General features: G+C 41.6%; 1 protein-coding gene across 2 annotated transcripts; it reads left to right on the plus strand.

Annotated features, from left to right (window-relative positions):
• Window positions 1-4,644: 4,644 nt before the first annotated feature.
• YBX1 (Y-box binding protein 1) lies at window positions 4,645-24,775 on the plus strand. Of its 2 annotated transcripts, XM_023258572.2 has the most exons (8): window positions 4,650-4,971; window positions 5,670-5,733; window positions 15,353-15,386; window positions 18,215-18,304; window positions 18,601-18,903; window positions 19,179-19,261; window positions 23,260-23,525; window positions 24,386-24,775. In XM_023258572.2, the coding sequence occupies exons 1-7, from the start codon at window positions 4,806-4,808 to the stop codon at window positions 23,492-23,494; spliced, it is 975 nt and encodes a 324-aa protein (XP_023114340.1). In that variant the 5' UTR covers window positions 4,650-4,805; the 3' UTR covers window positions 23,495-23,525; window positions 24,386-24,775. The 2 variants fall into 2 exon arrangements, with proteins under 2 accessions (XP_023114341.1, XP_023114340.1); XM_023258573.1 differs by lacking the exon at window positions 18,215-18,304 and having other exon boundaries at window positions 4,645-4,971.
• Window positions 24,776-25,340: the final 565 nt, after the last annotated feature.

The following is a 25,340-nucleotide window of genomic DNA, read 5'->3' on the forward strand; positions in this document are numbered from 1 at the left end:
TTTGTTTGTTTTTGTACACGTGTTGTTTTTAAATGGTTGTAATAACAGACTGTCTCCTCACGCTTTAGCTTCAGCTGGGAAGACTGGCCCTTGCCAGGGCTAGCGGGGACCAGACCCCAACTGTGGCTGTGACTAGGTGACGCCTCAGACCTGCAAGCAGTTGTAGCAGTCCCCCCTCAGGGCTAGAAGCACTAGTTATTCCAAGGATATTCCCAGTAGGTTCAGTTTGGTTGGTTCTAGAACCTGTGAGAAAAGGGTCACTAACTTGGGATAGTTGTGGATGGGAGACCATTTGGTAGAATGTGTCTTGATCATGAGGAATTGGGAATAATTTACTCAAAAATCTTTGTTTCAATCTGGGGTCATTTTATAAACAACGGAGGTCTTGAGAAATTTTCTTCCCCTTTCATAGCCCCAGTTTTCTCCTCTGTAAAATGGGGATAATAATACGTATGTACTTCATAACACTGTTGAGAGGGTCAAATACGAGAATGGATAGGAAGGTAATTTGTAAACAATAACATGCCTTGGAAAATGCTTATTTTGAAAGGACCTAGCCCAACATAGAAAGATCCCACTGAGCATAATGTTCAGGAGGTAAAGGGAGTTCCATAGTGTTGCTTTCAAGAGGCAGTTTCTATGCTATCCCATTCCTCCTTTTTCTCTCTTGGCTCATGGGCAGGGATGATTCACCTCCTGGCAGTGGCAGAGGTAGCACGGAGCTGAATTCTATGACAGAAGAGAACCTGGTTAAAAGTGCCATTTCAGTGTATTAGGGTCCAAGGGAGCTGGTGTAAGGGCCCTACAGTATAGATATTTGCAACTCTCTGTAGCTAGGTAAACAGGGTTCAGGGAGCAAAGGGAAGGAAGGACTGACCTAGCAGAGGAGAGATCTTTAACTAGACAAGGTGGAATTAGAGAGTAAGGAGGATGAGCTGCTGGGATCCTAATCTGACGTTCTTGTGATGGGCCATTAAACTGAATTGTTACACTTGGCACCTGCATTCTAGGTCAGGCTCTGTCCTGGGCACAGGAGCCGCAAGATGAGTAGGATGTGGCCCTTGCTTGTGACAGGAGATAGGCACATTTCGATTCAGTGTGGTATTAGAATGTGAGCCCTTAGGGGGGCAGGAAATTCGGTCGTTTTGCTTTCTTTTACTGCTATGTCCCCACACCTAGAAGAGGTATCTAGTACCTAGTAAGTGCTCAAGAAAGACCTGTTACGTGAATGCTATGTACAAGATGCTGGAGTGGGCAGGGGGTTGGGGGAAGAGGGTGCGGGCAGGGGGAGGTGTGAAAGGAAGAGGTAACATTTGTGGTAAGTATTGATGGATTGGTTGGAATTAGCCAGGAGGTAAGGGTGGAAGGGGCTTTCTAGGAAGAGGAACTATGTTCTTGGGCCAGAGTCTGTTAGAGATAGAGGACAAGGTGTATGTTATTTTGCAAAAGAGATTCTTGGAATGAACTCTCTTGCCTTTCACACCACTTAAACGTAGGCACTGGGGTTGTCTACACTATGGTCACCATGCTGGGCAGTGTGGCAGGGGTCTAGCAAAACTGGAGTGGAAAGCTCCCACCTTGGAAAAGGGGTTGAATTTTGACATGAACTCTTTATCCTCTAGTGCTTCAGTACTATTTTGGCAGTGGTATGGAGGTGGCTACAAGGAAACTAGTTTCTTAAATAACTCATCTTTATGCTCTTTGAGGATGAGAGAGAGCTTAGTGAAATAATTGAATAAGTAATGATACTTTTAGGTAACATTTTAAAGACAAATGTTACAGAATTTAGATTTCTGCTGAGGAGCCATCCCTTCAAAGCAGTTACATAGAGAAGGTTGCTCTTTATCGGCAGAGGTGCTAGTCCCATTGTTCAATCTGTCTTTGTAACTCTACCTTGGGGAAAAAGTCTCAAGCCAAAGGGCACACTTTTAAAGGTCCCCAATGTTGGCAGAACTGCCTTTTGAGAAAACATTTTCTTCTTAACAGTCAAAAGTTATCTGGAGCTGGGGCACCTGGGTAGCTCAGTTAAGCACTCTTGATATTGGCGCAGGTCATGATCTCATGGTTCGGGAGTTGGAGGCATGCATTGGGCTCTGTGCTGATGGGGCCCAGCCCGCTTGCTATTCTCTCTCCTCTCTCTACCCCTCCCCTGCTCGTGCTTTCTCTCTCTCAGAATAAATTAATTTTTTTAAAAAGTTATCTGGAGCTGGAACAGATGAGTAGCAGTTCTAGAATCCACCTATTCTCTCCATACCTAATGTTGCTGCAAGCCTTCTTCACCTGTCCAGATGACCTCTCTACTGCCAGTACCTCCTCCAATCCATTTTCGGTACCATGTTATTCATATAACAGATTTCTTAAGATATTGTGTGTCTGGTACTAGGCCAGATGCTCAGGAACTCATAGTCTGAGGAAACGAAGATTTAATTCATGCAATACAGTGTGTTAGGAGGGTCTCCTAGTGAAGTAACATTTGAGGCAAGACCCAAAGGATGATGAGTTAAGCAAGCAAAAGAAGGAAGAAAGGAAGAATGTTATAAGTAGAGGGAATAGTATGTGATAGCTTAAAGGAAGCAATGTCTAAAAGATCACCAGGAAGGTTGAACAAGGAATGTGAAAGAAGTGTCAGGAGGTAAGTTTAGAGAAGTCCTACAGAGTCCTGTAAATCACAATAAGGAATTTAGACAGTAGTAGTCACTGAAAGATTTTAAGTAAGACTGTCATGATGAGATGTTTTCAAAAGAACACTCTGGATGTCATGGTGGAGAATGTTAAAGAGGTAGAGACTGGCTAGGAGGCCACAGCAGCGCTCTAAAGAGAGGGGTCAGCAAACTGGTTGGCAGGTCAGATCACATTCCGTTTTTCAGTGGCTCATAAGCTAAAAATAAGAATGCTTTTTTAAATGTTTAAATAGTTGAAACAAGACTATTTTGTGACATGTAAAAATATGAAATTCAAATTTCAGTGTCCATAAATAAAGTTTTCTTGGAACACAGGTGCACTTGTTTATTGATTGGCCGCTTTCAGGCTCTAAAGTTGAGCAGCTGAGACAGAACTGTCTGGTGTACAAAACTTAAAATATTTGCTATCTGGCCCTTAGAGAAAACGTTTGCCTACCTCTGCTGTAAGCAATAGATGATTGCCTACACTAGTGTCATGGCAGTAGCAATGAAGAGACTCTGGTTTGGCATTGAGAGATATTTATGACTGATTCTGATTCGGGAGGCCTTTAGGAGGTGGAAGTGACAGGCTAGATGATACTGCTGGGGTAAGGACTACTGCACTAGCTTGCTGTCTCTACTTCCATTCTCACCCCTCTACAACCCATTGTCCACACTCATTAGCCTTAAAAAAAAAATCTTCCACTCCCTACTGACAATTCTAAAACTGCCCTTTCCACTATTGCCCTTAGGATAATTTCAAATAAAATGTTACTAATTTGAACCTGCCCACCTCTATAACCCAATTTTTCATTCTAGCCTTTCTCAACTACTTTACTTCTATTCTCCCAGACCCCCATCTTCTTGCCGCTAGGCTTTTCCATAAACCTTGCTCCTGGAGTCAGCATTCCACCTTATCACCTCCACTCCCAAAATGCTTTGTGCTTTTGCAGAGCTGGAGTATTTGTGGAGTGTTGGGTGTTTAAATTTCTGCCTTCATCTGTAGACTGAATTTAAGGCGGAAACTGACTCGGGAACCAAAGCATCCCCGGCCGATAGTAGATAGTAGAAGCTTAATGAAGAACAAATGAAGGTGGAGGACTTGAGCTACATCAGGTGGCAGCCTCAATTATAAACCATTTGTGAACTGTGGGTAATAATCCCCGTTTCGCATGGCTGTTGAAAGGATAAAATACAAGGGAAATGCCTAGCTTGCTCAATAAACGTGAGTTGAAATTAAATCTGATTTGTGGCCAATACAGAAAGACGTGAATACTTAACGAGGCAGTTCTTATATGCCTGGTAAGATGGATCAGAAGGCAGGTCCCCGTGGAGTACACCACCGCCCTCCGCCCTAAATATGCTGAGCCGGGGCGGTCTGAGGGACTGCATGGTCCCTCCAAGGTGACTGACTGCTCCGCCGAAACAGACGCTCTTTGAATGCATACGTTCCAGAAACCCTCGGCTGTGCGAGTACACGGCCATTGTAGAAAAGACGGCTTTATCCGCAGTAATGGTCCGGGGTCACAAGGACCACATTTACAGCAGAGGGAGAGAGGGAGGCCTTTCCTCCCTATGGGCTAAGGTGCCGTCGGGTCCCCTTCCAAGCCCTAGGGTCAAGGCCGGGTAATCCCGGCTCAGGCGTTTGGCGGTTGCCCTTCCCTTGGCCAAGACCCAGCCCTGGACGTGGGGCCCGCCCGCCCGCGCTGCAGCCTCGTGAAAGTCACGTTCACTCTGCCCGTCCTCTCGGGTACTCTATGGTTCTCGTGGTGACTCTACTCTAATTCTAGTTCCGGTCTCTATGGCGGCGGCGGAGGCAGGAACGGTTGTAGGTCGGCCGAATTAGCCGCCTAAGAGCCAATGAGAATGGAGGAGTGATAAAGTGTTAGCCAATAGAAGCCAGGAGTCGGGGTCAGGTGGTGAGATTGGCAGCACTAGTGGCCAGTGAACGATGCTTGGGGCGGGTCGCTCTCAGGGCTTATCCCGCCCGTCCCGCCATTCTCGCTAGTTCGATCGGTAGCGGGAGCGGAGAGCGGACCCCAGAGAGCCCTGAGCAGCCCCACCGCCGCCGCCGGCCTAGTTACCATCACACCCCGGGAGGAGCCGCAGCTGCCGCAGCCGGCCCCAGTCACCATCACCGCAACCATGAGCAGCGAGGCCGAGACCCAGCAGCCGCCCGCCGCCCCCCCCGCCGCCCCCGCCCTCAGCGCTGCCGACACCAAGCCCGGCACCACGGGCAGCGGCGCAGGGAGCGGCGGCCCGGGCGGCCTCACATCGGCGGCGCCTGCCGGCGGGGACAAGAAGGTCATCGGTGAGGCCGGACGGGACGGGGGTGGGGCCGTAGGGAAGCCTGGCGGCGGAACCGTTACCCGAAGCGGGGCGAGCCGGCGAGCGCGCGGCCGGCGGGGACCGACTCGGCGGCGCGCGGCCGCCCCTCCCCCAGCCTTCCTCACCCGCGCCCTCGCGGACGCCGGCCCGCCCGGTCCGCGTGCCCGGCAGGCGCGCGCGCGCCGCCTCCCGCGCCCCCTGCGGACCCCGCGCGGCCGCGCGCCCCTCCCCCCGGGCCGCCGCGCGCCGCCGACCGCGTGTGCGGCGGGGTCCCTCCCCTCTCCGGCGGCCGCGTGCGCTCGGGCCCGCACGCCGTTGTTCCGTCCCCCCCGGCCCGCTCCCTTCCGCGTGTACCCTGAGGGCGCGGCGCGCCGCCTACGCAGGCCCGTGTGGGCCGGACGCTTCCCCTTCCCTCACGTGCTCCCCGCCCCGCAGCCGCGCCCGCCCGCTGAGGCCCGCGCCCAACGCCTGCCCACGGGCCTCTCCGCCGCCCCGAGCTCACCCACGTGTGCCGCGGGGCCCGTGCGCGGCCTCGGAAGAGAGAGGCTGTCAGGGGGTCTCTGGCCGCTGCGGAGCGCGTGCGGGGCCGGGTGCCCCAGCGTGGCGGGTCTAAGAAAGGACGTCTGGTAATCGTGCGTTTTTTGTTTTTGTGTGTGTGTGTGTGTGTTTTTTCCCCTCCAGCAACGAAGGTTTTGGGAACAGTAAAATGGTTCAATGTAAGAAACGGATATGGTTTCATCAACAGGTGAGATGACCGCTGCCGTAGTCTCGGTCCTACCTTTTCGCTTGCTCTGCTCCTTGGGCAGGCCCTGCGGGCTTGGAAGGGGTTAAGCATGGGTAGCTTGTTCCTTCTGGTGGGGTAGTGAGGTTTTGTTTTCCTTGAAAGACTGAAGGGATTAGGGATCTGGAGATGGTCTTTTGTTTTGCAGCTAAATATTAATTTAAAGCTAAGTGAAGAGGCCGCTTCTGGTACAGAGCAATTTAAAAGGCGAGCGCAGTGGACGAGCCAACTCTCAACAGTTAGGGCAAACTCAGGTAACCAGGATCTAGTGTGATTCTCCGAGGTGCATTTTTATCCGTGTCACGTTAGTGAAATTGGTATTGAAAAATGTGATGTGATCCACTGGATTAGTACGTGGAGATTATTTCTAAGTGGTTAGCCTTTGGAGGTAACAAGAGTTGACAGTGCAGCAGGGGAGGTCTTGTCATCTTGACTGCTAAGGTTATATCGCCTTTGTTTAACGTTTCAGTGTATGATGTCTTGAAGGCCTTGGGAGAAATTTCACATTAGAACTACAATTTCTATTTGTTCCTGTAGTGGCCTCTGGAAGAAACTACCCTTTTCCCTTTCTCAGGTTTTTTATTTCTCCTACTTGTTTGTTCTCATCTTTAGGATTAGTCCTTTGAGTCGTTTGTAGCAGTAGTGATGATAGCGTGCAGTTTTCATACACCGTACTCTTCTTCATGGTCTCCCTTGTGAGCCGGGCATCATTTCCAAGATGGCTGCCAAGCAAGGCTACTAGTGCAGTTGCATATGGGTGTAGGGCATGGTGTGTGCTCATAGCACATTGGCCTTACAGGTAGGATACCTTCATCTCCGCGTTTTCTTACATTCTTGTTTCAGAAGGCATTAAACAACTAGAAAAGAACACCTAAGAGTAGGAAATAATACTGAATGTTTGTGTAATGGACACTGCTGCAAGAAACCAAGTGGGCAAGATCAAGCTTAAAGACAGACATAATTGGCTGATGAAAAACCTTTCATTACTCAACCATAAAATACTGTGGAAATGCTCAAAAGCAAAAGAGATTATAAGCATTTGATGGTCTGTTTTCCACGTTTGCAGTTGTAGGGAAATAATTTTGTTTCTTCCAAAATCTTTGGGGAATTTTCCATCTGTTATTAACACTTTTTGTGACAGGTCAAAGCTATGTTTTTTCCTAAGTTTTTTGATAATTGGTTACTAGTGATGAAGAGAATGCATGGGTGCTTATATTTGACCACTTTTTAGTTGCTCTCTGAATGTTAGCATTTCAGTTATTATTTCCATCTTACCCTGATTCCTGATTCTCTTTAGTGGTCTATACCTTAAACCAATAGTTCTCAAATTAAAGTATGCTTAGTACCTTGGAAGGGTGTTAAAAATGCAAATTCCTGAGTTCTTCCCAGCCTAGATTCTTTGGTTCTGGGGTACATCTTTAACAAGAATTCCAAGTGATTATGTCTTGTGGGCCATTCCTTGAAAAATAACGCTTCTAATTTTTGACCCAATGTAATGCTGGTGTGTACATTAGAAGGGAATGTAATGTGCAGCGTTTTCTGTGGTTGGATTGTAGTTTGTGTACTTTTGAAAGTGTATGCGCGTGCCTTATTTTTGCTATATTTTGTTAAATGGACAGAGGTTATGATTTTTTAAGTGAACAGTTTCTATCCAAGGGTAAAAGTAGTTTATTTACATATTCTAAGTTTTTTTATTTCATGAGATGCCATTCCTTGAGTATCTATTCCAACCTGCAATTAACCCAATTGGTAGTCCTCCAGGGCAAGTTAAATGTAGATTGACTTTCGATGATCCTTCGCTTGGACTGTCCTAACCTCAACTATTTTGTCAAGTTAACCGGTTTAAATGTGCTTGTGCTTTGTGTTTCTAAACTGGTTTCAATGATTGTAAGACTTTCAAGTCACTGTAAAATGTGACTGTAATAAGTCCAAGAGAGGTTTACCTTGATGAAGGGAAAATGTAGGTCTTAAAGAACTATAGTCTGGAAGTTTGCGAGTTGGTTGGGTATGTAGACAGGGGTGGAGGTACCTGGCTGTCGATTGGGAGGGGGTGGGTAGACACTGCTGCTGCTGTGTAAGGGAGAGGATGTAGTCTTTGGGATGATGGCTGTGACTCTAATTTTAACCTTGGGAGTTCTGTGAGTTATAATCTAGGTTCTTCAGATTTTTATAATTAAAATTGAAGGTATTTTTATGTAAACTTTTTTACTGTTGAAGAATATATTTTCATTGTAAATATTGTGATCTAAATTATTACCCATGAAAATAATGTTAGTTTTGTAAGGATTATATTTAAAAGCGTTTTCTTCTGGTGGTTTTATTGTACAAAAGGCATAAGAGCTTTTAAAACATCAAACGTTTGGCAGCTTTTGTTAGGCTGTAGAATCTAGGAATTGTGAGAAATTCATGGTTAGTCTTCCTGTGCTGTCTTGAACAATAATTGGATTATGTGACTAAGAGGGGTTTGTTGAACACCACCACCACTCCCCCCCCCAGTTTCTTTTCAGTTTATTATGAAAAACTTCACTCAAAACTGTTGGAAGATGTCATTAGAAGGATGCCGCAGGGGTCAGTGGTTTCAGGGTTTGGTTCTTTGCTTTTTAAATCTAGAAACCTGATTTTTGTCTTTTGCTTCCAGCTGTTGAGGATTAATCCATGCTCACCAAACTCATGAAAAGTTACCATGAGTTGGTAACAATGGGACATGCATCTTTCATAGTGACAACAAGAGAAATACTCTGACTCTGTTCTCCAGAGTACTTAAAAATGCTTAATTAATCATCCTAGGGTTTGGTGGTGAGTGAGGAATTTGGAGCAAAGAGAATCCAGTAGGGCAGAGGGCACAAACTGGTGACCTCCTAGCTGAATCTACCCCCAGATGTTTTGTTTGGACAATAGTATTTTAAAAAGGGTTAGAAATAATTACTGACACTTAGATAATACCCAAATTTTCAAGTTATCTTTTTTTAAGATCTGAATTTTAGCTTTGGGGCCTGAAGTCCATGTAAATAAAAATCAGCTGGCCATGAGTATTATTACAACTTTTAAATAGGGCATAACATTTTTTTCTTTACCGCAATATGAAAGGTTGGGTTTTCTCCTGTTGTTGACTTCCCTTCCTGCTTCGCTTCTGTGTATGCATTTGAATTTATTACCTGTGGTCTAGGAAGATGTATGATAAACCAAGCCAAGGAAGGACTTAGCTATCTCTCTTTAGCAAAAATACTGAAGTTGTGGTTATCAGGTTTAGTCTCCCTTTTAGGGATTCCATGTGTATGTAACTGATGAAGGTGACTTACTTCACACAGTGATGGCACATAAAAGTAGCTAATATTTCTCAAACACTTAACACCAGGAACTATTGTAAATGCTTTAGGTGAACTAAACTGTTTAATTTTTAAAATCTTTGAGGTGTAGATACTATTCTGAAGACAGAGGTTGAGTGATTTGCCCTAGGAAGCATAGTAAGTGGCAGAGGTTGGTTTTGAACTGTTTTCTTACTGTGGATTTTGTTCATTAGCTGCTGTTCTACTGTCCCTGAAAATATAGGCCCTTAGTCCTCTTCAATTTGGTTGGTGTCCACAAAGTTACAGGTAATTTCTTAGTGTGGCTATTCTTAGCCATTGAAAGACCTGTTTTCCTAAGTGATACCCAGCATGTCACTGGAGCTCCTATATGTGCTCATTGTTAGTTCCCTGGATTTTAAAAGCTTTCTGCTTTGCACTGCCTGTTTCATGTAGTTCGGTATTGGCTATAATAGTCCCAGTTTAGTGTGCAGATCGGCTTTAACAATTAAAAAGGACTTGCTTAATAGTCAGTATTGGGATGCAGTTGAGGAATTAAAAGAGAGAGCCTTTTGACCCTTATTTCTTGGATCTTTTCACCCCGTCTTTATACGACCTGCAAGCTAAGAATGGGTTTTACCTTTTTAAGGGTTATTTAAGAATATGTGACAGTCTGTGACCTTACGTGGCCTAAAATATTTACTGCCTGGTTCTTGGATTTTAAAATGTGTAGACTTACGGAAAAGTGATTGCCAAGTATTTGGGCTATTAAAAATCAGACTGAAGTTGATTATGCACAGTAAGGTCTATCTAAATCATAGAAGACATGGGTAGTCTGTAATATGACTAAATGCTGTGGCACTAAGAAGACTGTGCTACTAAGGCAGGATGGGTGGATGGAAGCATAAAAAATGATACCTAAATAGTCCTTAGGTCATGATGTATCATTGGCAGTCTTGAAAAAGCAGTTATTGGTTGTGGAAAGGGGATTTGTTTTGATTTCGGAACTGAGGCTTTTCAGACCATGGCATTGTATACAAGGCATTTGAGGATTAATTTACATGCTGGTTAGGTTAGTTGCTCATCTTAAGTTGGCCAGAAGCCATCCTTGTTCACCAAGTCACTGATAATGTAAAAGCTTTTCGTCTTAAGTCTAGAGAATGAATGTATTCACCTGCTGGGTTTTTTTTAATGACTATAGAATTAATAATTTGTGCAATTGAGCAATTTAAGTTGTTAAAAGGGTATGGTGTAGTAATCTGCAACAAGGTAATAGAATAAGAGCGTTTAGTTATGGATAGATGAACTTATGTATATGTTAGGTTTCATTTAAGGCAGTGCTGTGGATTGGCGCAAAAGTTTCCTGAAATTTTAGGACATCTTAAAACACTTTAATCTGGATAAATTTAGTAGTATAGGAGTTTAGTGCTAGCTACATGTTTTTGCCTTCATTGTGCTGCATTAGGAACTTTTAAGAGACTTGTATTTATAAATCCCAGCAGTATTTCTCTTTAGCATTTTCCCAATTTAAAAACGGTAGCCTCTTTTTTTTCTTCAGCTGCTCGCTGTGATTCCTTTTTTCCTTGAAGTCAGTACTGTGTCCTCATTTGCTGAATAAGGACAATACTAGTTAAGAGTGAGAAAACCTAAGAGGAGGGGTTTTTGTGAAAAATTTTCAGTATAAATAATGCCCTTAATAACAGCAAGAGGTGGAGTAGAAGAATACAGCAGAGAGCATACATCGGAGTACAGAACAGGACTGTGTGCTATATGGAATGACACTGTTGTAATATTGTAGGCCTGTGCTGTCTATACAGTAACTATTAGACTTGTATGGAAGTGTAGTTAGTGCATGCATCTGAGAGACTGAATTATTTTTAACTTGAATTTTAAAACATACCCAATTTAGTGTTTGTTTTGAACCACTTTCTTTTGCACAGCTTGCATTTGTGAACCTACTTTTCAGAAGTGTAAAACATAGAGCAGATTATGAAGGCTTAGTATGAAAAAAGAAATGTAAAATACTTGGCATTTTTAATAATTGATTTGTACGTGTTTAAATGCAAAACTTGTTTTACCTGTTTTTACTTTTTTTATTGTGACAACTGGAAAATAAACTTAGATGCAGATTTCCCCATGTTGTCCAAAAGTAGTGCATTTCTGTGAAACCTTTCATGAAAGTGAAGTGGTGTAAAAGTTAAAGGGAACTTTTAGGTAACTAGGCAAACCTGTATTTATTTAGCTTGCATTTGATTTCTTTTGGACAGCAGTACTAGGCACTGAACAGCAAGTAAAATAATTGCCTCAAGTGGCAGCAGTAAGGAAGGGTTGAGGTTTGATTATAGTGTGGCCTTTAGGTAAGTGTTTTATCCCCACTATGCATATAAGGCAACTTGCCCCAGATCATGTAGTTAGTAATGGAATAGCCAGAATTCTAGCCTTGGCTCCAGTGGTTCTAGTAAGGAGTTCTAAACCACTGCTCTATGTATATTGCCTGCTCTTCTCTCCTCTTCACCCTCTCTGATCAGTAGGACTTAACGTACTATATAGTGTGTGGAAAACAATACTTGGTAATTCTGCTGCATTGCATTGAATGTGGTGGCCTTCTAGGTTGAAATCCTAGGACAGACCATGTCCTATTTTTGTTACTGTTGTTAGCCTAGTGCCTAGCTAGCTAGTTAGCCTGTTAAAGGGATGCATAAACTAGTCTGCCCTGCCCATAGTCTTCCACCCTCAGTAAAGTATGGTAAAGACAGAAGAAGTGTACCTTTTAGTTTTCGCGGATAATACCACAAAAGGTAAGGTGCAGTCCTGGGGATGTCTCTCTGTTCCTTCCTTATTACGTTAGTAACAGCTAAAAGTTTCAAACCTACTTCTTGATGATCCATTTTGGTCAGCTTATTTTAATTGCTGCTTTTCCCTCTTTGGTAAGCTCTCTCTATATAGTAGCCGTGAGCATTCATTATTTCCCAGTGTTACTGTAGATAGGGGTCTACTCCACAGCGATTTCTATGACTTGTGAGGCCAAAATGGTTTTTACATTAGGGGAGGGGATATGTAGCAGAGCCTTGGTCTATTTACAGGGAATAATTTGTAGAGTGGGGTTGATGATGGTGCCTACCTTAGGTTGTGAGGATTGAATGGTATGTATAGTTAAAGCACTTGGGACAGTATCTGGAACCTAAATCCCTCAGTAAGGTATGCCGTTGTGTCTAGGTTTTCCCATTTTGCAGGTGGAGATATAGTGAAGGGGAGGCCGCTTTCCAAGGTTGCACAGCTAATAGTGGAATGAGAACTAAAGATTGGATTTTCTTTTAGCAGTACCTTGAATTTCTGCACAGTCACTTAATAAGTTGCAGCTAGATTGATTTGGTGCATCCAAACTGTAGTATTCTATCTTGGCTAAAACTGCATTTTTTGAGCTGTCAAATTTCTTCCTAAAATCAGATGCACTTTGGCCATGGTAATTCCCCTAACAGGCCGGTTTGTTGTCAAAAGAGTGAGTGCTGTTGTTGGCACCACACCAGTTAATGAGCCCATATTGGTTTCCACGTATCTTTGTACGTGCAGAATATCTTAAGCTGTCTTCCAAGGGACAGCATTGTGTATATTGCTTACTTTGTACTGTTTTTAGGAAGATACGTTCTAACTAGATAAGTCATTTTGGTAAATTTTTTAATTCCTTTTACAACCTTGAAGTAAAATTGTAGATAAATTTTTATTGCAGTGCATAGTATATTCTGTATGTACATAGTTACTTGCAGCTGTATTAGAAGACATGATGTATTGGCTACCCAGATACGGAGGTCGCATTATCAGTAATGAAAACTTCTTTCCATGGAAGTTGCATTTTTAATAAATTCATGCATGTTAAAACAATGTAAAATACCAGATTCAAAACTCAAATGTACTGGGGTGCCTAGGTGGCTGAGTTGGTTAAGTGTCTGGTTTCACCTCAGGTCATGATCCTCACGGTTTGTGGGTTCGAGCTCCACATAAGGCTGTGTGCTGTCAGGTCAGCTCAGTCTGGATCCTGCTTTAGATTCTGTGTCTCCTTCTCTCTCTGCCCCTCCCCATTCACACTCTGTCTCTCTCTGTCTCTCTCTCAAAAATAAGTAAACATTAAAAAAGATTTTAAAAAAGCCCTCAAATGTACTTACATGAAAGTCTACTAGGGTACCAAATAATTCTTTACCTAGTTCTCTAGCACCTGACACCCTTCACCCCAGTTATGGCAAATAGTGCCCATCTTTGGAACAACTTTAAATGACCTGCGGTGGTCAGCACTGCCCCTGTTGAGAGTTCCTGTTCTAGACTTTCCTACTCTACTAGTTTTTCATTGTACTTCTTCTGAGGGCCCTAGGGTTCAAAATTAAAGGGTTCACTATTAAAGATCTTAATAGTGATGGCTATGGAATTGTTTGTAGGATGCCTGAGGACCTATTTGATAGATGGGCATTTTGGCAACCATAATTCCCTAGGTGTTCCTGATATTCAACTAGCTTATAGAAGTCAATTTTCGGTCACCTGCCTTGAGTAGCTTTTGCAGTGTTCTGCATTTGTGTGTAGGTTTTTCTTCTAAAAATTTAAAATTTTGTTCCCATAAATTAAATGTCCTCATGCTGCGTGGGTTCTTTGGCGCACAGCATTTGTTGCTCCATGGTTCAACAGGAAGCCAACAGTCAGTAAGCCAGTCAGTCTAATTCACTGTAACCTTTTTCCTTTTGTCATTAAACATTAGAACTGTTATTAAGCCCATTCACTCTGATCTACCTGACAAAATGAAGAGGGTAGGAGGAGGTCAAAAAAGATCTGGAAAGCTATTTCTCCTGTGGTGTTTACTTACAATATCATTGCCTTCACTCCAGCGTCCTAGGTGAAAAGCTAAAAGCTCATTCTCCTATTTTCCTCTCACTTCCAAAATCCACTTGTTCATAAAATTTCCCCTGCTTTTACCTCAAGAAAGAGACCTCAAATACTCTCCCTCACATAGGCTTCCATCAATCCTGGTCTGGGCTTCTAGAATAGTTTTTTTATAACTAACTGGGCTTCTCTTGTGTCTGAAATTTTCATAGTTGTTACTAGGTTTTAATATTTGATGATGTTATGCCATATTCCTCTACTCAAAAAAGCCTTTGCTGGCTCCTCTGCCTACATAATTTAGCTCTTGTTCTTTCCCTCCTCCACAGCCATATTCCTCATGACCCAGCCAGTTTGAACTCTTCTTGCATTGAGTTTGCTAGTTGCTGGTTTACCCATGTCCATGACCTCCTTTCTGTCTACCTCGGGAACATCTTTCTCATTTCCGTTAACTTCTTTAAGACTTAAGGCAAATGTTGCCTCCTTTAAAGTCCTGAAGCAGGTATTTTCAACCATATTTTTTCAGCACAGTTTAACTAGACATTTAATGATTGTTGCAAAATGGTGTCTGATAAGAAGTAAAGGGGTTGTGTGCTAGTAGGAAACTCATTCATCTTCACGTCCTTAGTTCTCCAGCACAATGCTTGCCTGCTTGCCACAGGAATGATGGGGGTATTGATGGCATCCATGTTTGTACCTCATTGTGGACTTTTGTTTTTCTTTAAGAACAGTTTCAGGTGTGTGACAAAACTGAGCAGAAAATAGATTTTCCATGTACACTGTGCTCATGCATGCAGCCTCCCCAACAGGGTCGACTCCTGCACGACCTCCACCTGCACTATCCACCACAGTAGTGACATTTGTTAAAATCAACAACCTTACATTGACGTGTTGTCACATCACCCAAAACCCATAGTTTACATTGGTACTCATTCTCGGTCTAGTATGTTCTGTGAGGGTTTTTCAGGAGTCACCTTTATGACCTCGAGGAGATCTTGGAAATTGGAAATGGTGAGGAGGAACTGAGAAGGAAGCTAGTAATTAATGGAATGAGCTATATTTTGGTCTCCTACTTAAATTAGTAACAGTGCTCTTAGGAGTAACAGTGGGGTGTGCTGGAACATTGTTTATGTTTAGTAGGATAAGTGTGACAGTTGCTAGTCACACCTTAATGGCTTAGTAGGTCACACTTGGACTTTTTTAAATCCTGCAGTAGTAACGTTACAACTGTTGGTAATCTCTTGGTCTTAAAAAATGAAACAAAACAAAACTTTCTGCTTTAAATTTTCTAATGGCTGTATGGCAGCCAGAAAGTCCAAGTGACAATAGGAAAAATGGGGGCGGGGGGAGATGTACAGAGAACCAAGCTTATGCTTAATCTTTGGTAACATGAAATGTATTCCATTTTCTGACTTGTTCAACTTGGTTCTGTCTTGTAGGAATGACACCAAGGAAGATGTATTTGTACACCAGGTGAGTGCTTGTGTGAATGTTTACAATTCTGGTTTTAAGGGTTGTGAGAAGGGATGCATGTTTTCTCAACTATTGTTCCTTACAAAAAGGTTATTCTATCCAACCACCAAACAATTTAGTTCCCACAGGAAGTGCTCAAATGTATACATTGAAATATTGTATTGGCAGCTCACTTAATTAAAATAGGTGTATCTCGGATGGGTATTTTGTTAATAGTAGTTTTTAAATGATGAAATCTGCTCAACTCATACTAAATTTTTAAACCCAATTTCAGAGGAAGAAAAAAATCTCCCATTAACCCAAACTTGAACTAATAATGCTATAAATACACAGAAACTTTGGTGAGGTGTTTGCAAATGCTGCTAGGTTTTATCTCTGTGGTAGGGACAAAATCACAATAATCATGGGGGAGAAGTAGGACTAAGCTGCAAAACCTATAAATTTGAAGTGAATGCTGGGGGGAAAAAACTAGCAAAGTAGCCTAGGCCCCTCTGTTTATGTTAAAACACTTTGAATAGGAATTACCTTTGGAGAATTTTGTTTTGGCTTGAAAAATTTAATTAAGAGTCCTTAGTTTAGGGTTGAGGTGAAAAGGCGGTGTGGCAAAGTTGGTAATTACTCATTAAATAATTTTTAGATTGGCTTCAGTGTTTTGTGGGTAAAAAACTAACACAGGATTAGGTGCTACAATGCTAAACTTTGACAAGTACATTTAAGAAAACTACTTTGGAAAATGCGCATTGAGGAATTTTATTAAAGCCACTGCCAAGTAAACACTAGTATCTCGAACTTAAGTACATCATGGGCTCCGTTGGACTTCATTATCTTCACAGGTGTGCTGTGGGTAGGAAAAACACATTTGTATGTGTGTACTTGAAGTTTTTTCACTAAGACTATTGAAATATTATCAGCATGTATTGAAAATCACTTTAAGAACTTTTTAGCCACTTTATCTTTTTATCCAGACATCAAAAGACATAGTTGGTTTTCACACTCACTGTTAATCAGGCAGGTGTGAGCTTGGATGGCAGCATACTTCTTAGGAAGAGCTGTCTGAGGTTGGTACTTTGTCACCTTCTGAGGTATCCTATGCAGCATTCAGTGGCAATCAAGGGAGGAGCCAGATCAATTTCTTGAATATCCAAAGCCCTATCAGATAATCTCAGGGTCAAATATATAAGAATGGAAACAAATGTTCTAAACATAGGGGCCCCTGGCTGGCTCAGTCAGAAGAGCATATAATTCTTGATCTCGAGCTCATGGGTTCCAGCCCCATGTTGGGTGTACAGATTACTAAAAATAAGTAAATAAACTTCAAAAAACAAATTCTAAACATAAATATGGGACTGTTCAATGTTACTTTTAAAACAAGTGTTTAATAAAATTGAATGCCAACGCCTTTGTGTTCTTAATTTCCCTTCACATGTTCAAAAGAATATGCATAATTAGACACAGGAGACAGTGAGGCTGGTCAGTCTTGTTACTTGTCAGCAACATTAAAGAGTTTGGGGAAATTGGGGTGTTTTGAAGATGCTGACTGAAAGAAGTTTTGAGATTATAATTCTCCATACTTCTGCTATCCCCTATGACTGCAGGTAATTGAGAGTTGGCTATATATGGAAGGTATGAAAACTTTGTGACAGTTTAGATGACAGATGAGCTCAATTATTTGGCTGAACGCATGTCACCCACTTGGTACTGACCCACAGGTGTCACCAATATGCTTTCCTCTTTATTTTGGAAGTGGTTTCAACATTTAGTTGTTTCTTGGGACTTTGGATGCTCAGGTCTTAGTGTATCCGGGAGACTGTAGTTCTGGGCAACTTAGCTTAATTGGCTTCAGCTTTGTTGGTTGTCCTGCCTCCTATGGAATGGAAATGCATGAGTGATCCCGTAATGGATACCGCTGTGATGTAGTAGAATGAACATGGGATTTGGAATCCCAAGACCTGGATTTAGAAAAGTCCATACTTTTCGAAGTGCCACTTAGCTGTGTGACCTTGGGCAAGTCACCTAAGTTTTTTTTAAAGCCTGTTTAATTGTCTGTAAAAAGGGAGTAGTAATAACCTCACATCATTTGTCATAATGAGTTTGGGTAACACATGAAAAAACTTTATTAAGTAGTACATTCAAATGTGAGGTGTTACTCTTCCCCTTTTACTCTTCCTACTTGTTGTAGCAGCAGTCTAGAGAACAAGTAACAATGTGAGATTTCTTGTATTCTGAGGAGGTAATAACTGACTATCCCACACGGTCAGATAATGTAAAGAGTGGCGCATAGTCAATACATGTGAATTGCATTTCCATTGAAGTATTATCACAGAGCGGTTGGAAGGGATTTTGGTTGACATTTGTAATTGAGTTTGATACGGTTAACACAGGGACAAAGTTGGTTTGGTCAACTTTGAAGCATGCAAAACTAAACTCGCCTGTCATCTAAACTGGCCCTGTGTGGGGCTAGCTTCTACTATTAAGTGCAGTCTTTGGGGGATAGATGGATATCCTCATTTTGTCTAAAGCTACATATGATGCTTTTGCAAAAAGCGTGTAAATACATATATATATTGTTGTGTCTTGAGTGTTAAATTACTTGTTTTAGTTTGGAAAATAGTGGTAAAATGCTGGGGCCTTGTAAGTTTAGAGTATTTTGGTTGAGGTTGGGGGTAGCATTGGTCCCTGTTTTCCTAAATTTATTGACGGTTTGGTCTTATTTAAAGCTAATATTAAGTGTATATCCAAGCTAAAATAATATTGACTCTGGTACATTTTGAATGAAAAAGCACATTATTCTCCCCTGTTAATCTATTTTTGGAATGTGATATTACTAGACTGCCATAAAGAAGAATAACCCCAGGAAGTACCTTCGCAGTGTAGGAGATGGAGAGACTGTGGAGTTTGATGTTGTTGAAGGAGAAAAGGTGAGGATGCTTTTTGTGTAAAGGTTTGACTTCAGTTTGGAAATATTTTGGAGATCTCATCCATTAGGATGGTGGCTCTAATGTGGATGGATGGGTCAGGTGACCACATGAACACAGGTGCATCAAGCCTTATGTGCTGGCTGCAGTTAGAGGGCAATCTCTTCAGAACAGTGAGGAACTGATACTTAATCATTTCTATGCACCCCTGGCCACATAGACCCTTTATTTGCTTTGTGTAAATTTTGTTAAGTGTACTTAATTCTGTTGTCACTGTCAATATATGATGGCTTTTGTAGGGTGCGGAGGCAGCAAATGTTACAGGCCCTGGTGGAGTTCCAGTGCAAGGCAGTAAATATGCAGCAGACCGTAACCATTATAGACGCTATCCACGTCGCAGGGGTCCTCCACGCAATTACCAGCAGAACTACCAGAATAGTGAGAGTGGGGAAAAGAACGAGGGATCGGAGAGTGCTCCCGAAGGCCAGGCCCAACAGCGCCGGCCCTACCGCAGGCGACGGTTCCCACCTTACTACATGCGGAGACCCTATGGGCGTCGACCACAGTATTCCAACCCTCCTGTGCAGGGAGAAGTGATGGAAGTAAGTTTTCACCGAAAAAAGTAAAAGAATGAACAGCATGCAAAAACTTTGAATAAGTCTGCGTTTTAAGCATATTGTGAGTGTCTATCTGTATTGGAGCAGTTAATCTAATGGGAAGCATTTTTTTGATTCCTAATAAAAACCCAAAAGATTAATTTATAATATAATTACAGTTAGATGATTTCTTTATTTTTAACTCCTGTATGCAGACTTTGGATTTGTCTGATGGGGTTCATTTACTGTTACTGATTGAGTCAGCTTGATTGTCTTTCCAGGGTGCTGACAACCAGGGTGCAGGAGAACAAGGTAGACCAGTGAGACAGAATATGTATCGGGGTTATAGACCACGATTCCGCAGGTATGGTTTGTGTTAAATTTCTCAAGCATGTGTTAGGACTCAGCAGCATCATAATTCCCCTGCAGCCTTTTTGAGTCATTTATTTGTTAACACTTAACATTTTCTTTCATCAGATGCCTAAGAGGTGAACCTGAAGTCAGTTATCTTTGAGAAATGTGTTCTTTGCATCTTCTTGCTGGTACTCATTAAAAACAGCTTGTATAGATGAGGTCTACTTTATATGATTGTGTTCCCCCCGCCTTGTAATAGGGGTGTACAGAATTTCAGTTTTTCTGTCCTTGCACAGGTAAGAGAATAGTTCAACCTGTATTCTATTACATGTTTTAAGACCTGCTTCATTAGGAGGGAGAAAGGTAAAGGTAAGCGTTGCCTTTCAAGCGTTAGGAGTATCTGAGCTGTACCTTAACATAAATGAGGAATCGATAGCATAACCTCTTGAGATGGTATAATTTTCCATTAATCATGTCTCAGTTGAGGGTTTTTTGTCACCCTTAAATTGCAAAATAAAATCACCCAGTAGAGTATAGAGTAATTGGAGAAGTGTTTCATGAGCCAGATGTGTTTGTTTAGTATATAAATATGGTAGTCCTCTTTGAGGCAGTATGCCCAGTCTGTCCCACAGTGGGTGGATAGAATGGTGTAACAGTTACTTTTTAAGGCTCTTTTTATTAAAGCATTGAGTCTCTAGATGTGATCCTATAACTAACAGTATACTCAAGGCAATACAGTAATAACTCTTAACTAATGATGACTTATATAGCAACTTTAACTGTTGATGCCTAAGTAAGTTTTAAGAAACAAATTCCTTACTATAAAAAGTATCTAAAGTACAATATAGAAGTCTTCAAAATACATTGTGATTCTAATTTCTATTAGAGGTTTCTCACAACACCACCACCCCAATCTTTTGTGTACTTCAACAGAGATGGAATACTGAAGCTTTAGAAACTAGGGAACCCAGCTGAGATTACCCTATCTGCATCAGTATATATGCATTGAGGGTTTTGCAGTAGCCAGTGTCTATAACGTATTCTTGTTTCCATTGATGTATGTTGTGTCCTGAGTTTATAATTTATGAAAATAGCCTGGAGTTCTAGCTGGTTCATTTAAAATCTCCACCAGGAGTCTGTTAGCTGTGTGTTGGATGTTGGAGATAGATGGTGTTTCCCTGTTGAGTGTGGAAGATTATTTTTGATGCTGACAGATGAGCTTTGTTGATCTTGAACTCAGCTACTGTTCAAAGTAGTTTTAAGCCAACACAAAGATACCTTGTTGAAATACTGCAAATGATATCACAATGTCATTTTTCAAAGTGATCAGTGTTTTTAAGATTGGTCTAAAATAGGCTCTCGTGGCAGTTTCCATTATATCCAAGAGTGCCAACAGCAGAAAACTTGGTTTGCCTTTTTGTTATGCTATAAAGTTGCTTAAGTTTTCTGCCTAGCTTTTATTGGTGTCTTTAAAAAATAAGCCTGTGAGTTTTTATTGTTGAGTGCTTTGGTTTTAATGTTTGCCTTTTAATTAGACGTAATAGTCTTCATTTGGTGGATATAGACGGGTTGACAGAGCCACATACGATGCATGGGGTTAAAATCCCGATTAGCGTAGGTTCCAGGGCAAATTGAAAGATCTAAGGCAAGTATAGCAGTTTGACTGAGGAGACAAATGAAGTGGCAAGAAGGGAGAAGTGTCATCAAGAAAGTGTTTTTGAGAAGTAAGGGCACTACTATAGGCTGGAAAATTCAGTAGAAGACAATTGTCAGGAAAGTGAGTGTAGAACCATCTTCAGATAGGGTAGGATTTTGTCCACACTTAAGGGGTGGGCCCTTTGTTAGGAACCCTCGGTATTTTATGTGTAAGAAGCCCGAGTATGTGGTGTTAGTATGATGTGTTAGTGGCATCAAATGGAGGGGTCAGTGAAGAGGTGTGAGGAGTTTGGGCCAAAGATGTGGGATTATCTCAAGAAGAGAAATCAGGAAAACCAAATAATAGAATAAGGGTCACAAATTTAAAGTGGGGCCAACCAATGTGGTTGTGTTTTCCAGCCATTTTTGAGCAGCAGGCTCAAGTTGAGCAGAGTTGAATTTGTCCTACATTTGTTGATCCAAACGAAGAACCTGGGGTTGGGATTGGTTATGCTTAATTAATGGTCAGCTTTTTTACTTGGGTAAAAGGGGAGACAAATATTAAGGGAGATTGGGAGATAGAATAATTGTAGCATCACTGGATTATACATTCTCATGGAAATAAAGAATGGACGAACAAGAAGGAATTAAACTAGGAAAATCGGAAAGGGTGTTTGGAGAATGGAATACTTGCAAATTGAGAGAACCCAAATAGAAGAAAACTGGATAGGAGGTAAAGAACTTAAATACCCAGGTTATTTGGGGCTGTCAGGATAACGATAACAGGAAAAGGATAGTAAATGGAACGAACATAACCTAACATAAGATGTGAAAGCTTGGGGTTTTAGAAAGAAATGGGGAAAACTGACTTAGAAGCCACAGTGATAGGTGTAGAGCAGCCACTCTTGAAGACTTCAGGGGAGAGCTAGAGCAGTTTTGCCTAAGACTTGCAGTGAGGTCCCAAAACTGGGGGGGGGGGGGGGTAGAAATTAGAAGCCATGATGACCAATATGTATAAAAGACATGATACTAATCTTGATGTTTTTGAGGTGATGTAATGTATGGATGGAGGAAAGGCCAAGAAAACCTCAGTGGTTTCTAACACTTATAGTTATCAGCTGAAGAAATTCTCATCTTTTCTTTGGTAATAGAAGTGTTGGTAATTTCTTTGATCCTGATCACCTTTAATTTCAGGCCATTGACCATAATATTGCTACAGTGTAAACTTGAACTTTGTTTTCTAAGTGTATAGCTCTGGATTTTAGTAGTATAGTCATATAGTTATGCAACCATTACCACTATCTCTTAATTCCAGACGTTTTCACCCACCTCCCGCCAAAAAATACCCTTGCATCCGTTAGCAGTCACTCATTTCCTTTTTCCCTGTACCCCAGCCCCTGGCTACCACCAATTTCTGTCTGGATTTGCCTGTTTTGCACATCTCATGAATGGGATCATAGATTTGTATGTCTGCCCTCTTTCACTTTAGCATATTTTTTAAGGTTCATCCATGTTGTGGCATGTAGGATTTAATTCCTTTCCATGGGTAAATCAAGGTCCACTGTATGGATATCCTATTTTGTTTGTTCAGCAGTCAGCTGATAGGCACTTGGATTGTTTCCACACTTTTGTTAATGTGAATATTGTAATCATAAAATAGATATTTTCTTGGGTATAGACCACTGAGTGGAGTTGATTGCTGGGTCACATAGTAACTCTAACAATTTGAAGAATTGCTGGACTCTTTTCCAAAGCTGCTACACCATTCTTATATTCCTGCCAGCAGTGTATGGGTTTCCAGTTTCTCCCTATCTTCAACACTGGTTATGCCTCTGATCTTTTGATTATGGCCATCCTGGTGGGTATGAAGTGGTCTCTTACGGTTTTGATTTGCCTTTCCTTAATGACTGATAGTGGCTGTGTGCTTTTGATTTCTTTTGAAAGAAAGATCTTGTCTTTGATTTTGATTTCCTGCCTTTTTAGCAAGTGCTCATCTATCTGTAAAGGGTTAGTGGCACTTGTTCCCAAACCTGATTACCATGAAGCCCATTTAAAATGACCTCATCCAAGTGTCTGTGGTGTATCACTTTTAGTCAGCTCATGATTTACTCACTGTATCATCTATTAAAAAGAATTTGCTGGTCCATTAAAACCAGTTTTAAACTCTCGTCTTCTAGTTTACACTTCCAAATCCTTGCACTAAACCCTCTCATTCAGTTTGTGAGATGCGAACCAAGTTTTGCACTTCTCATTTTTGATAAACAGGCCAGATATGGTGTTTAGTTGTCTGAACCAAGTGATAAACATTGGTGGGTGGGTTAAAGAAAGTGTGAAGGTTTTCTCATTGCAGCTTTGGCACAATGTTCATTGCAGGGGTCCTCCTCGCCAAAGACAGCCTAGAGAGGACGGCAATGAAGAAGATAAGGAAAATCAAGGAGATGAGACCCAAGGTCAGCAGCCACCTCAACGTCGGTACCGCCGTAACTTCAATTACCGACGCAGACGCCCAGAAAACCCTAAACCACAAGATGGCAAAGAGACAAAAGCAGCCGATCCACCAGCTGAGAATTCGTCCGCTCCCGAGGCTGAGCAGGGCGGGGCTGAGTAAATGCCGGCTTACCATCTCTACCATCATCCGGGTAAGTAAGCTTAGATGGCCTCTGGCTTCTGAGCAGTCATGCGTGGGGTCCATTAATGCAATAGAAAGATGAGCCATTGTGACTTAGGGTGGCTTCACCCATATTAATTTTCTAATTCCCTAAATACGCAGTTTTGGTAGTGGCAGGTATCAGGGCCATACTTAGCCTCTCGCCCACCTCAGTTCTGACACTTAGAGGCCTAAGTATTTCTTGAATATTAATTAGAGCCTTTGTCAACTGTTCTGAATGAATTCTGTGATTTTACCAGTAAGCTGAGGAAAGTCTTGCTAACTTTATTTACCCTGAGAAGTATGATGGTTGCGTTGTGTTTCTTCTCAAAAAGAGGTGGGATAGCTACTAGAATTCACAACCTGTGTGGTGATGAGCAATATAGTCTCTTTGGGTGGGGAAAGTGGCAGTTTTGACATCATACCAGTTCCAATATTAAAGGATTCCTTTGCATTCAACCTTTTACTTGATACTCAGAGGCATGTAATTGTCTCTGTTTTGTTCCGGAATTGTCATTTTCAGCCAGTAATGCTTTTGTTTTTTTCCCCTCTATTATTTTGTGGTAAAGTGGTAAAGGGGAGAAGGCATGCTCCAGCATCCAATAACTGGACTCATGCCTGCATTATTTTCCCCTCTGAATGGCAAAAGGTCATTCAGAACTTACAAGTAGCCATTCTTGTCACAGCATTGTCAGCCCCCTGTTGGAAAATCAGTGTCTTGGAATAAACATAGATTTGTTAATGCCTTCCTACTTAGCTAGGGTGATCTGGAGCAATTTGGTATGTACTGAAAGAATGTTGTAGACGATGTAGCGCGAGATGATCTTAAATTTATTTATTTATTTTCTACAGTTTAGTCATCCAACAAGAAGAAATGAATATGAAATTCCAGCAATAAGAAATGAACAAAAGATTGGAGCTGAAGACCTTAAGTGCTTGCTTTTTGCCCATTGACCAGATAACTAGAACTATCTGCATTATCTATGCAGCATGGGGTTTTTATTATTTTTACCTAAAGATGTCTCTTTTTGGTAATGACAAACGTGTTTTTTAAAAAAAAGAAAAAAAAAAGCCTGGTTTTTCTCAATACACCTTTAAAGGTTTTTAAATTGTTTCATATCTGGTCAAGTTGAGATTTTTAAGAACCTCATTTTTAATTTGTAATAAAAGTTTACAACTTGATTTTTTCAAAAAAGTCAACAAATGGCAAGCACCTGTTAATAAAGGTCTTAAATAATTGTCTTTGTGTATATTTCTGTCTTGTCTTATTTTAGTTTGTAAGTCCTTAGCTAGCTTAGATGATACTGGTAATTATTACTCAGGGAAATTTCCTTAAAACATGTAGTTCTTTAAGGGAAAGTATTTATTTTGACAACTTGGCCATTTTCCTTCTTGTAAGATTCCTTTGGCTGTGGGGGGCAGTGGTAAAGGGGAGAGGGCATGCTCCAACATCCAATAACTGGACTCATGCCTGCAAGCCACTTATTTCTGGCCTTTTGGAAAGTTATTTTACCCTGCCAGTTGAAGATACCACCTTAAGAGTTACCATATACCTGCCACAGAGCCTATTGTGCTCAGTAAAGAGGTTCAGCTCCTGTGTGAGGTTGACTGAAGATGGTAACAACAGATAACATAATGCCTATAGGAAGACTTGCTAAAGAATGTGGAAATTGGTGAAAATAATTTTGTGTTCTCAGCTCCCTTCTACCCTAAGCCTCTTGTGGTTATTTTTTATAATATCTTGCTAGATGTTCACTTGGAATCCTCCTGGTCAGCTTTTGGGGCCCAGGGGAGAAAGATGATGGGA

The sequence above is a fragment of the Felis catus genome, chromosome C1 (assembly GCF_018350175.1).
Source record: "Felis catus isolate Fca126 chromosome C1, F.catus_Fca126_mat1.0, whole genome shotgun sequence".
Classification (NCBI taxonomy): domain Eukaryota; kingdom Metazoa; phylum Chordata; class Mammalia; order Carnivora; family Felidae; genus Felis; species Felis catus.

Coding starts and splice junctions, on each gene's coding strand:
- YBX1 (XM_023258572.2), top strand. CDS start 4,806: ATGAGCAGCGAGGCCGAGACCCAGCAGCCGCCCGCCGCCCCCCCCGCC. Junction 18,904..19,178: donor TGCAGGGAGAAGTGATGGAA/GTAAGTTTTCAC, acceptor TTGTCTTTCCAG/GGTGCTGACAACCAGGGTGC. Junction 19,262..23,259: donor TATAGACCACGATTCCGCAG/GTATGGTTTGTG, acceptor TGTTCATTGCAG/GGGTCCTCCTCGCCAAAGAC.